Genomic DNA, 14407 nt, shown 5'->3' with positions numbered 1-14407 from the left:
ACCCGAAACGTCAGCCTTTCTGCTCCTATGATGCTGCTTAGCCTGCTGTGTTCATCCAGCTCTGCACCTTGTTGTCTAAGATCCATCAAGAGCCCTGTTTATTACTCAGCAGCACCACCAGGGACATGGTGGTTGCTGCCAGTATTACGTCCACCCGAGGTTGACGATCACATGGATCCAGGCACAGATAAGTGAAGACAGGATGAAAGGAGAGGTAGGACTTGGGTGTCAGGGAGATGTTCTGGGAGAATGGGGTAATGGTGAGAGAGGGGCTAGAGGACAGCAGCAAGTGTAAAGGGGAGTTCTTAGTGGGGTCTCCTCTCCTCCATTGCGTGATACAAGACAAACTCAAGAAGTCCATAAGCAAACATGTCAGGCTTTGCTTTTTGGTCTTCTTACTGGTAATATCCCATCACTTACTGTTGAGTGAATACCAGCAATAGCAGAGTGAAGTCCTTAAATGAACAGTGGAAAGGCCATTCACAGACCTTCCCATCTCTGACTTACTTGGTACTATGGTGGGAAGATGAGAGGGACCCTGTCTGCCAATCTCCCACCTGATAAAATGACGATGCCACCAATCTCACCACAGGAGAGAGCATTAAATTCCACGCATGCTGTGAGAGTTACCGGGCCATCTTCAAAACCTCAGAAAATCTGTTCTAAAATTTACTTCTGTACATCAATGACTTGAACTTGGACAGATTCACACTGGGTTTTGCAGGAGACTTTTATTTGAGATTTGTTTCAAGGCATATCACTGCCAGAAGCTATATTTTTGAATAGATGGGTGATGTGTCTTTCTTTGTTGTTGAAATGAACAAGCCGTTGACTAAAATATAGGAATTGAGGATTTTGAGTTGCACTATTGTGGTGCTGCAATTTTTGTACAAGACGACAAAAGGAGCAACCAAAACTCTTGTAAAAGTGTTTAACGCTTGCCACAATTTAGATTTTTATGTTTCCTTGTACTTCATACAGAAGGTTCTAGAAAGGAGCAATGCAAAGTGTTAGGTTTTAAAACAACATGCACATGCACCTTTTAGAAAAATATAGACAATGGCAATGTCTATCAAAAACTACATGAATCAAATTTGTTTTTTGTGCCAGATCACAGCGTACTGACAGAAGGAGGGATATTGACCTGGTCTAGATCAAATAAACCAGGCTGCTCTTTATCCTTTTGACAATAGCAGGAGATAACTTCTCCAAATCTGAACTTCAGGAAAGGAATAGACGTGGCCAATTTTATTGACAGAACTTTTAATAAATCACTGATGACAGAGGAAATCAGAAGACCAGCTCCCCCTATAGCAGAGTACATGGCAAAAAGGGATGAACAGGTAAAGAGAGTTGAATTTAATGCCATCAGTGCTGATCTCAGTAATGGGCAGGGAACCAGATACTGCTGCTGATTAGAGGTGTGGTAGCCCATGATCATGAAGAGAATGGCCAATGAACATGCTGGAGGAGGGTAGTGGTGGGCAGTTGAGGTGTCGTCGATGTTAGAAATACCTGCCAGAAGGGGTGGTGATGGGTCCTCCTTCAATCTTAAGGCTCACTTGAGCTATCGTGGGGAAGACCACCTGGCTTAATTGAAAGACCCTTCCTTTTCTTGGCTGAATTGAGTGGGGAGTATGGGGCAACAAACATTATGCACAATGGTGGCTGTCAGTTTAATGATGCCTCCCTGCAGGTTCTGCTTGATAAGCAAGTTGAAGAATATGCTTCACAAGGGATTGCAAGAAGAGAAACCCTTCACTTGACCAAGGGAGCTGGATTGGAGCAGCAGTAGAAATAAGTAGCTCTGGAGTCTAGCAACACAAGTGTGCCATACCACAAACAGGCCAATAAACTCCTCTGCTCTGACAGGGTGAGCCTTTCTTACTGCACAACAAATTCAGGCTTGTAATTGGCATTGCACAGTGGATCCCCAGCTGATTCTTGTCACTTCATTGGGGGTGGGTGTGTGGGGGTGGGGGTGGGAATCAGCATCTTCTGCCTGATGACGCATTGACACATCTGGATGACCTTTACATCCTGCAAGATGAGACAAATAGAGGAGGCATATAGGAACCACCAGCAGGCGTGAATAGGAGGAAGAAACGTGAAGGTGTTACACCTCACTGTCCTTATTGTTTCAAGATTTCTTTTATTCATTCACAACATGAGGGATTCGTTGGCTAGACCAGCATTTGTTGCCCGTCACTAATTGCCTTGGAGAAGGTGATGGTGAGCTGCCTTTTTGCTGTGAATTTTGACCCACATATAAGCCAGATTAGGTGAGGATGGTAGGTTTACTTTCCAGATTCCTCAGTGGGTGAACCTTCAGGGCCTGGAAGAGGGGGGATTACATAAGGGCTCAAACTGGGCCTGGGGCTCATATCAGAGGGCAGGGCCACTGTGCTCAGATTGAGATGGTGCCCAGGTCACATGCAACACCAGGACCAGTGATTTCTACCCTGGGCTTTGCACATCGTCACATCATTCCTTCACCTCCTGCAAATACTTTCATGTCAGTGAGTAAATGCGGCAGTAAATGAGAAGAGCAGACTAATGCTTTGGTGATCAATTCAAAATCCATCATGACGGCTGGTGGAATTTAAATCATTTCCTCAATACATTCTTGAATTCATGGCTAGTCTCTGTAATGATGATATAAACACTCTCATAGACTAGTTCAAGAATCTATCTAGTTCACAAATGACCTTTTGTGAAGAAAATCTCTGATTATTATCCAGTCAGGGCTCCATGCGACTTCAATCTCTCAGCAACGTGGCTGACTCATTATTACTGTCAAGACAAATTAAACATAAGCAACAAATGTTAATCTTGCCACTAATGGAGTTGTGGTGAATGTTAAAGGTTAGTCCTGCAGAACTGCCCGAGAAACATGGCCATTTGCAAGGCCATTTGTATTTTAATGCCTTTATAAATCATGTGGCTAGGATCTTGATAGAAATTGATTTCCAATTCAACGAGTGGCTGGTCTATTAGTGTCTTTAAATGCAGGTGATATTATTTTTGGTATCACATCCATCCACTGAACTGCAGAGACTTAAGTAGATCTTGGTTTTTGACTTAAGTAGATCTTGGACTCTATAACACTAAAGCCGCCAAACAATACAAAGCAATGAGGCCAAAATTGCATCTGACACAAATGATCACTCTGCAGCACTCAGCATCCTTCACCTATTGGAGATCATACCAATAGCAGCAGGTTCTTGAAAGGCTAGTGGGGTAGTAAGGTTTGAGTGAGATTTGGAAGTCGGAAAGCAGTCTATGTAGATCTGTGGATTCAGAAGCAGACCATCTCCAATAACTTCCAGTTGTCAGTAGGTACCATTGTCCAAACTGCTATAGACCTAAAAATATTGAGCAGAATGTGAATGGAACAAGCTAGCAGTTAACATAATCAAGAGGCTTTATTACCATTTTAGGCAGACATTTTGATTATTTCTGACTGGAGCTGAGAAGGTGGCATTGGTTGCAAGATACTGCTCGCTGAGATTGCTTCCCTAATGCTGATTTCGTGTCCTGAAACTGGAGGCAATACGTAACTAATTTGAAACCTCCTATCTGGGAAAGTAAAAGATAAAGGTAATGAACTACTTTGATGATTTGTGGTTATTCAGAGTAAAATGTAAGATTAAACAGTTTGTTATGTCTAGCAGCAATCTTCTAATTTTAGAAGGAAGCATGAAAAAAATTAGGGCCAAAACCCTGCAGCTTCATTAAATCAAAAATAACAGTTTTAGTTCCTTATTTGATGGAACTGAGATATAAGAGAAATAGGAACTTGGAAAAAAGAAATAAAGTGCAGCTCTCAAAAGAGCTCTGGTTTAACTACACATTGTCCCTGGATTATTGAATTGTAAAATTATCATTGTTTTAAAATCCCTACAAGGCCTCACTACCCTCCTCCATCTTTCTTTCTCTCCTCCAAACCTGTAACCCTCTCAAGTCTGTGTGCTCCCTCAATTTTGGATTGTTGCACGTCCCCAGTTTTCATTGTGTGAATATAGCATCAATTGCTGGGACCCTAAGCTCTGAAATTCTCTCCATAAACCTCACTGTCTCTATTTCTGTCTATCATTTTATGACACACGTTAAAATCTAACTCATGTGTTCCAATATCTCCTTCAAGACCCCACTTAAAACTGAAGGCACTTTGTAAATGCAAGTTGTTCTTGTGCTGGACAGAAGGAAAACATGATATTCAGGAGAAAAAAGATAAAAATCCAGGATTTGGATACTATTATTGTAGATAAATGGCTTAATTGTAAAATTCTTTAAGCATGGAGAACTGCAAAATATGGCTCCGTAGTGCTAAGGGAATGGTATTGAACTTTAACAAACGAGTTGGAAGTTGTGTCTGGAGAGAGCTTTCATTAATCACATTGCTCTTCTTGGGCTACTGAATGACATGGAGGTGAAGTGCAGGCAGCAGAGAGGGGAAGCTATGCACAGAATGACGAGATGGAAGGCTGTCAATACAAGACCATATCAACATCAGCCAAAGCAGTTCCTGAGGCGACTGCATTTCACCGAGAGAGTGGTGACTAAACTCTGATATCTCCTGCAACTTGACCTACAACCACACGGCAGATCACTGGTGCTTCTGGCAATGGCCTTGACAATCATGTGCCCATGACCAGTGGATCCTTGCAGATAGGAGCAGATGATATTAGCAACATTTCAGTCTGACGTATTCAATGTGTCTGCATGGCCTCTTGAGTATTGGTACCTGCAGATGTTACGGCAGCAGTCAGTTTGTGTTGAATCAAACTGAACTGGCATGACACCAACATGGCCTCATGACCTCAGGTTGATCTTCATCTAGAGGTGTTGAGTGACTATTGTCACAGAAATGCTACCAGTTCTACACTTCTAAAGATGTTCCTAGCTCTGTGCGGAACTTTGAGCAAAATTGAAGCCAGACTCCTCCATGCTACTTGATGTATCAAGAGGCTTTGTGGCAAGCTTGCCAATCTACAAATCAATGTTCTTTTCTATGCTCCTCGAAGGAACACCTCAAATGAGTCATCTGCAGCTGAACCTGTCTGCAATCTTGCCCTCTGGTGGGCTGGCACACAAACCAACCTTTATCCTTGGTGTATGTGTTGACTTGCATATGACTAACAGTCATAAAGTCATAGAGATGTACAGCACGGAAACAGACCCTTCCATCCGATTCATCCATGCCAACCCAATATCCTAGTTAAATCTAGTCCGATTTTCCAGCATTTGGCCCATATCCCTCTAAACCCTTCCTATTCATATACCCACCCAGATGCCTTTTAAATGTTGCAATTGTACCAGCCTCCACCACTTCCTCTGGCAGCTCGTCCCATACACACACCACCCTCTGTGTGAAAACGTTGCTCCTTAGGTCCCTTTTAAATCTTTTCCCTGTCGCCTTAAACCTATGACCTCTGGTTTTTGACTCCCCCACCCCAGGGAAAAGACCTTGTCTATTTACCGTATCCATGCCCCTCATGAATTTATAAACATCTATATGGTCACCCACCAGCATCCGACATTCCAGGGAAAATAGCCCCAGGCTATTCAACCTCTCCCTATAGCTTAAACCTTCTGACCTTGGCAACATTCTTATAAATCTTTTCTGAACCCTTTCAAGTTTAACAATATCCTTCCTCTAGCAGAGAGACCAGAATTGCACACAGTATTCCAAAAGTGGCCTAACCAATATCCTGTACAGCTTCAACATGACCACCCAACTCCTCTACTTAATGCACTGACCAATAAAGGCAAGCATACCAAATGCCTATTTACTTCTGACTCCTTTTTCAAGGAACTATGAACCTGCACCCCAAGGTCTCTTTGTTCAGCAACATTCCCCAGGACCTAAACATTAAGTGTATAAGTCCTACCCTGATTTGCCTTTCCAAAATGCAGCACCTCACATTTATCTAAATTAAAGTCCATCTGCCACTTCTTGGCCCATTGGCCCATCTGATCAAGATCCCGTTGTACTCTGAGGTAACCTTCTTCACTGTCCACTACACCTCCAATTTTGGTGTCACCTGCAAATTTACTCACCATGCCTCTTATGTTCACATTCAAATCGTTTATAAAAATGATGAAAAGCAGTGAACTCAGCACCAATCCATGTGGCACATTATTGGTCACAGGCCTCCTGCGTCGGAAAAGCAACTCTCCACCACCACCCTCTGTCTTCTACCTTCGAGATAGTTCAGTATCCAAATGGCTAGTTCTCCCTGTATTCCATGTAATCTGACCTTGCTAACCAGTCTACCATGGGGAACCTTGTTGAATGTCTTACTGAAGTCCATATAGATCACATCCACCGCTCTGCCCTCTTTGTTACTTCTTCAAAAAACTCAATCGAGTTACTGAGACACGACTTCCCATGCACCAAGCCATGTTGACTATCCCTAGTCAGTTATCAGACCTGACTCTGTACTGCCAAATAAATAAATAAAGGAGCTAGGAATGTATAAGTCTCCAAAGCTTATATCAAATCTAAAGACAGAACTGAAGAGGCTGAACAGATATTTGTATTTTGTATTTGCAGAGAAGTGGGCAAGAACTTGGGGTTGGTAATGCTGAAAGAATTGAATCAGTATTACAACCTGCTGCAGGTCCCACAGAGAGTCACAAGTTTTTAAAGGCACAGGAAACTCTCAACACTGCTCCCTCTCCCACTGTAAAACTGTTTAAATGGAGCAGAGGGGATTGTGATATGGATGTGTTAAGAGTTCATATGAAAATATTATTGACAGTACTGTCCGTATTCTTCAGTATATAAAACATTCAGTTTGCACTCCTAGTCATCAGTCTTCCCAGGGCCATTGCCAGTTATGGTGATGGAGGGAGAGAAATCATTTTTATTTATAAGCTTTTATGGATGGAATGCATCACAGGGTAAGAGTAATGGGTTAAACATCCGTACTGAAGGACTGCATACTCAACATGGTGGCCAGTGTTTTCTATTTCCATGTTCTTCTATCTTCAGTTTCCCAGCTGTTAAAATGATTGGACAGAAAATTACGTTGCATTTTTCCCACAGATCATGCCCCTGAGATTTTGTTTAGAAATTACTTTAATTAAAGACAAGAGACAACATGTGCTATTCCTTGTGGCATTCTCAGTGCTGTTACCCCATAGTGATTGAAGAAAAATTCAACACGACACATAAATTTATTTCAACAGTTTATATATTTTTTCTGTCTTCTGTTCTGCCAACAAGGAGAAAAGTCACAATTTGGATCAGAGCCTGATTTACTGCTTGCTAAAATAATAGTAAAACTGTCCCAAGGGAATTGTTTTCCAAAGGTTCAAGTGCAAGGTTTACTTTGTGACATCAAAGCAAATTGGAGATTTATTTCTCAAATTTTATGGCCTTATTCTTATTTAAAACATTTTTTGCCATCCTTACTTTCTCTTACTAAGAGCAACAAAATAACAAGCAACTAAACATTCACAACTTTTGTCAAGCAAACGGCAAGAAACTTCTGAGTTTTAATATTCAAATCTTTCAATTTCATTGTGAAAATCTCCAGTTCTGATAACATGAAAACTAAATATTTTCTAATCTTTGAGCTGTTAAAATCCTTCTTTATGATTTGCTTTGTTACTACTTTAACACTGGTACAACGAATTCAGTGGGGATTGTGGTCACAGTTCCTACTATCAGAGACTGTGCCTTTACTGAAGATTTTGTAGTTGTAATGACAACAAATTTGTCACTATTTACAATCATTACTCCTCTGAAACCTAGAGTCCAGGTATGCACAGTGAAACACGGGAATCCAGTAGTCACTGTCCATGATTCTTCTCCATAGGGGCATGGTTGAAGTTGAAGTCCACGGTTGAAGTCCAAGTTGAACTGCATGATTGAAGTCCACCCAGATAGAAGTCGAATATAAATCACTGAACTGATGAGAATTTTCCAATTTTATGCAATTAGTCTTGATGTAAAAAGCCTTTGGAAAATGTTGTAAAAAGTAATTAAAAATGAAGTACCTAATTTAATTGATGCTGGTTTTCCCATATCACTGTTGTCAAAGTGTTTTGCTACTTGTTTGGGAAGTAGAAGGAATTACTGCTCCTTCATCTCTCGCTCTGGCCTATCACTCCAGCTGATCACCTTTTCTGTTTCTACACTGACATTTTACCCATCCATCACTTACTCTCCCAGTGCCTACCCATATCCTAGGAAAGCACATTTTACATTTTTGTCAGCCATGCTTATCTGTACTCCTCATTCCTCAATGTTTCTGCTCGTTAAGATCTTTAGCCAAGTACTGCTTCACTCATTATCACTACTGTCCCAGAGATGTAGCATCTGTGGCCCAGCTGCCTTTCCCTATTCAGTCATGCACACAGTTGAACCCAAACCATACCCCACATATATTGACATTTATTTGCCATTGTTTTATCTCTATATATAATCTATCAAAGTCTAAATATAATTTTATGCTTCCAGCTATGCCACATGCTTTGTTATCAATCTCTGTGACATCAGAAAACTTAGAAAACAGGTTCCCTCTTCTGTCACATATGTCAACTAGAACTGAGGAAATATTTTTTGTCTGTTCTTTTGAGGCGAAGATGTTCATTATCTGTGGTACTTGGCAGTGTAGGAATGTTAGGCTTAAAACTAGAGGGTTAAAGGCAGGGAGATGTTCTGCAGGGATCAGTGCTGGGCCCCTTCTTGTTCATAACATATATAAATGGCTTAGAGGAAAATGTAGGTGGCCTGATTAGATGTTTGCAGATGAGACAAAGATTGGGGGAGCTGCAAATAGTGAGGACGATTGCTAGAGGATTCAGCAGAAAATAGATAGGCTGGAGACTTGGGTGGAGAAACGACAGATGGAGTTTAATCCCAACAAATGCAAAGTGTTGCATCTTGAAGATTTAATCCAGGACAGGAGTATACAGTTAATGGCAGAACCCTTAGTAACATCAACATACAGAGAGATCTAGGCATACAGGTCTACAGGCCCCTGAAAGTGGCAACCCAAATAGATAAGATGGTCAAGAAGGCATATGGCATGCTTGCCATCACTGGTCAGGGCATAGTGTATAAAAATTGGCAGGTCATGTTGCAGTGCATTGAACTTTAGTTACCCCATATTTGGAATTTTGTGTACAGTTCTGGTCACCAAGGATGTGGAGACTTTGGAGAGCAGACACATAAAAGCAAAAGTTTTTTTAGTTTAGAAAGGCATGTGTCAGCACAGTCTTGATGGGCCAAAGGACCTACTCCCATGCTGTGCTCTCCTTTGTTCTACTGCTATACGAAGCTGTGGGTCAACAATTCCTGGAGCATTCTGTATAATTTTGGGCACAACACCTGAGAAAGAATAGATTCATCTTGGAAAGAGTACAGTTCCAATTCATCAGGAAGTTACTAGGACTCCAAGGAACAAATTATCAGCAGAAATTCCATGAATTAGAGTTCTGATTTTTGTTCATGGATCATGGACACAGAAGTTGGGGAAAATCCTGGTTCTGCAAAATTCAGCTTTAAAAGTGGCTGCCCACTCTTCCCATTTTCAGTCCAGCTGTGTTGGCATTCAGGCTGGGTAAGCAGGGAAGAATGGATGAAGCTGTCGGTTGCCATAGCAGGCTATGTGGAAACCTAGCCTGATTGCTCTGCATTGTGTTCAATGTGTAAAAATAAAGTTTAAAACATAAACCATCCCTCTTACTCACAGCCACTCACTCTCCAAGCTCCATCCATATTAATCCATGCCAACCTATGCCACTGTACTCACCCTGTGATAACACCTGTCTCATACTATGTCCTTCTACCAATCCCCCTAACTCCTCATTCTATTTTTGCACTCTATGATCATCTAAGCATCCTATATGGTTCTTGATACTCCTTTGTCAATTTAACCATCCACCATGGTCCGTCATTTCCCAGTCATTCTCCTCGCAATTTAAAGTCTTTATCTCAAGTCATCCCCACCACCCTTTGCTCCTCGTTTACCTTGCAAACTCACCTATTACTCAACATGGGCATAACATAAGAGGTACTCTGACAGCAAACAATGCTATCATCATATTGATGATGCTGCATGTGAAGAAAAAACACTTTCATTGATACAAAAAATCCAAACCACTGAAATTGCTTCAATGACATCCTTATGAAAAAAAGGCTTAATTGTTCAATGATTTATGTAAACAAACAATCACTTAAGTGCATAACCTCTTATGTCAATAAACATTTCCAAAATAACAGTTTTAAATATTTTTTGTCAACATGATAAGCCATTTTAATGACACGTCTCTAGGGCTGGAACGACTTGAAACCAGACCCTCAGGTCCAGAGTTAGGGATGTTACCCCTGTGCCACAAAACTCTCTCCTGGTTTTATTTGAACAGGCGGTCTAAAATACTTAACTGTTTTCTTACTCCACATTTTAGTTTGGGCAGTTCCTGGAGAACTTTGCCAGTCCCAATATTTTTATGTACTATTTATGCCTGAGAATACCTTTTCATAAACCCAAAGAGTGGCTTATTTCCACCAAAGGTATCCATCCTAGGATCAGATCCAAAGAAGTACTTTCCAAAAGGGGAAAAAATATAAAATTTTCTTCCAGCCCTTACTCCTCATGCCCTATTCACTCCTCTTACCCCACACATGCCCCGTGTCCAACCCATATAACCTTATGTACTTTACCCATCTCTGATTGACCCACAAATACCAATGTTAAATTTTTGCCCACTCTATCCACCTCCCTTTCCTCCCTCACCTACCATGCTAACGCAGTGAGTATCCAGAAAAGCCCAAGTATTTAGGAGGAAAAGTATAGTTCAATCACTTAATTTTCCATATTGCAGTGCACAATCTATTCTTAAAAACACATTTTGACATTTATGTACACTTCATGGTAGGACATGACAAGTTGGACAGTTCCAAGAGGTTTATGCACTCTCTATACACAATGTCCTCCATAGTTGACAGTCCCAAAGGGAACCGGATCCACCTCTCCCCAAAGGATAGCCCTTGTGCCCATCCTTCCCAAAAAACTCCTGACCACCACCCCAAGGTGTGCAGGGACCACATTCGGAGGGGCATCTCAGCTCTGCAAAGGCGTACTCTAGCTATTCAAAAGAAATATATTAAGACCAGAACTGGTGAAATCTCTGCACTGTGGCTTTCAGACACTGGGGACTCCAACACTATGGTTCAGTGGAGACAGTTGATCATTGAAATGTCCAGCTGCCTTCAGGAATTGTGGATTCATAAACTACAGACTACCCCTGAAATAACTCCATGACAGCTGGTATCCCATCACCAAGTCACCCTTTATTTACACATGCACATAGAAGACACTGACCCAGCTAGTACAGAGCCGCCTCCTGGAATGAACGGAACCCCTGACACTCTTGTTTATATCCATCAGCTAGGACTCCCTGATTGGATGAAGTTAACAACTCTGATCTTATTCTATGTGGTCCACCTGACAGCCCCCAATCCCATTCTTATGAAATGAGAAATTCAGGGACAGGATGAGGAATTGTGATGTCTTCTGGCACTTTCATCGCAATGGAATCCCTTCCCATCATGACAGAAATACAGGTCTAGGTTTGTATTCTCTGGATTATATACATTTAAGGGGTATGAGGATTCAAAATTTTGAAGTGAGTTAAAAAGGAAAAAAAGTAAATGAATTTTTTTTCTGCTGGTGAGGCAGGCCATTCAGGATAAAAATTAAGGAACAACTTGTATGTGAAGAATGTACAAGTGTAGAGCCTCTCTCACAAAGCTGTACATGCTAGCTATGTTAATAGTTTTCAATGTGAGATTGATTACTTTAAGGTAGTCAAGAGTATTAAGAGATTGTGGAATGAAGTGTAGAGTTTGGATACGGATCAGTCACGATCTCATTGAGTAAAACAGGCTCCAGGTCATTAATGTCCTTCTCCCATTCCTCTGCACTCCCTGAATTTTAGGTACATTTATTGTGAAGTAGAACTCCAGCGTATGTGGATATAAAGGACAGTAGTTGTGAAGGACATGAGTGAAAATGACAAAAATATATTCAAATGTGGTAAAAATTAAATTCTAATTGCTTAGTTACACAAATTATGTGACCCCTGTAAGAGACAAAATGTATTACACAAAATAATTGCATGGACTAAATTAACCTGTCTTTATCTACATTGTTATTATATTTAAAGGCAACATTTAGGTATCACTGAAGGTAACAGCATTAAACAGGTAATGGTTGTCAATGTATAAGATAGCTCATCATTTAAAAGAAACTTTCATTATCCTACATAGTTGTAGGCCAATTTTGCCCGAGTCCATCAACCCACTCTATAATATTTTCACTTTAATTCATTTACTTTCTTGCTAAAAATATTGAACAGAGAAATGAAATGGTAGCCATCTAAATTCTTCCAGAAATCCCACCATTGCTCCTTTGCAAAACAACAGGAGGATAGGATATGGAATGGATACTGTAGGGGTCATGTAGAGACAAATGTGGAAGAAAAAAAACAAGTATCCCTAGAGGGCAGAGTTTACATAGTCAAGTTTAGGCACAAAACAGCAAAAGTTGGATCGTCTTTATTTTAATGCAATGATTCTTGTGGGTAAGGCTGATGAGTTAATAAAAGAGAAGGTTGAAAGAGGACATAATTGAGATATACAAAATTGGGTGGCATAAATAAGGACGTTATGAAAATACCCTTCCCCTTAGTACAGGGATCAATAACCAGGAAACAGAGTTTCAAGGTAATGGACAGGGGGTTTAGACAGGATTTAAGGAAGACTTTTTTTCACCTAAATGATGATTGATATTTGAAACTCACTGCCTGAAAGGGTGGTAGAGACGGGAACTATCACAACACTTAAGAAACATTGAGATGAACACCTGAAAGGCCACAGCACTCAAGACTACATACCAAGTGCTAGAAAATGGTACTATAGGAGGTAGGTGCTTGAGATGTTTCGAAGAGCTTCTTTCAATGCTATAGAACTCTATGACAGTCTGCACTCCACTGTGAATCAGAGTGCATAAAATGGGCATAACAGAGCTTGCTGACTTATGGTCCTCACACTGGTAGAATAGAGTACAGACACTCATTGTCAAGGTTCATATGAATGAAGTACCAACCTATGTGCCGAGAACAAACAATTTCCTGAAAGCAGTCTTCCATAACGTACAGGGGAGATGGTAAAATTGAATCCTGCTTAAAACCTGGAAACCAAGTGCTAAATTCTGGACGTGACATACCACTAGTACCCCAGAAGAAGAGGATCGATGTTCAACAAGACTATCCCGTAACAAGACACACCCTGGGCTGTGTTAAGAAGGCGGCGGTCTGACTTCCACCCCTCAGTGGAAGCAAGTCCAACCTCAAAGTCTTTCAGCTAATTTGATTGAATCTGTAGTGCTAGCAATCCCAGCACTGTTGGAACCCAATTGTGGGTGCTGCTGGGACTGGAAGGAGACACACAAAATCAAGGTGGTGTCCTAAGCCTTTTGGGCAGACATATATGGGGAAGCCTAGAAAAGAGGATTGAGGAACATTGTTTTTTTGGTGACCAAGCAGCAGGTGGCAAAGTAGGTGGTAAGATCTGGAGGTGGGAGGGGAGTGGTCCCTCTGATGTGCACAGGGAACGCCCGAAAGGACATGCCAGCCACTTTTTACTTCCCACTTTTTAACCAGCAGGGCTGCATTCCAACTCCAACCAGGCTGTCCATGTCAACTGTATTATGGTGTAGGCAGCACAATGATTAAGTCACTTGACATGTTAACAAGCCCAATTATTTGTTTGTTACTATTAAAACTCGTGGGTGGGCTCTCCAACCATTTTATAGGGATTAGATTGGTGGTGGGTGGAAAAATAGTGGTCAACCACCCAATACAATATACATTCACCCCCACCCAAGGGCTGGGGCAGTAAATCTAGTCGCAAAGCTAGTTTTATGTATGTAAATTATTAGCATGTGTACTTTGCATTAAAACCGGAGTAACCAATCAAGCGAAATAATAATACTCCTCTACTATGTTTCTTAATTTAATTCATTGCAGTCACATGTTTGGAACCTTTATCTTATTCTCTATCTATTAACTATCTTTTCACTTTTATCTTTTTCTATGTCCAACAATCTGCAACCTTTCCTGCTTGAACTTTGAAGTGGCTGTTCTGCAGTCTCCAAGCTGTTGCTGCAATTCTGTAATAGCCCTGAACCTGTGTAGATCTAAACAAAACGTAAGTGATGCTGGCTTTTTATATCTCTCATCCATTGACAGTTTAGTTCAGGTGTAAAAATCTTGAAAAGAAATATTCCCTTGCAAGTTTTAAAAGCTTGGTGTTTACTTTGAAACTTATGTTAATAAAACTGAAAGAAAATTACAGCAACTGAGAAGAACATTGTCTGCTTGGCAT

At 41.0% G+C, this 14407-nt stretch overlaps 1 protein-coding gene across 6 annotated transcripts in view; it reads left to right on the top strand.

The window, feature by feature from the left end:
• Positions 1–14407, top strand: part of htr4 (5-hydroxytryptamine receptor 4) — a 158012-nt gene that overhangs the window by 94330 nt on the left and 49275 nt on the right. The window contains exon 9 of one of the 6 annotated variants that reach the window (XM_048604063.1): positions 14157–14230. The exons of 4 other annotated variants lie outside the window; for them this stretch is intronic. In XM_048604063.1, the coding sequence (XP_048460020.1) occupies positions 14157–14217 (61 nt within the window). In that variant the 3' untranslated portion in view covers positions 14218–14230. Of the gene's footprint in view, positions 1–7829; positions 7954–14156; positions 14231–14407 lie in introns of those variants that run through there. One more of the 6 variants, XM_048604067.1, reaches the window with a different exon arrangement.

Source organism: Rhincodon typus, chromosome 12, assembly GCF_021869965.1.
Source record: "Rhincodon typus isolate 14 chromosome 12, sRhiTyp1.1, whole genome shotgun sequence".
Lineage (NCBI taxonomy): Eukaryota > Metazoa > Chordata > Chondrichthyes > Orectolobiformes > Rhincodontidae > Rhincodon > Rhincodon typus.
This window is presented reverse-complemented; position numbering and strand designations above follow the sequence as displayed.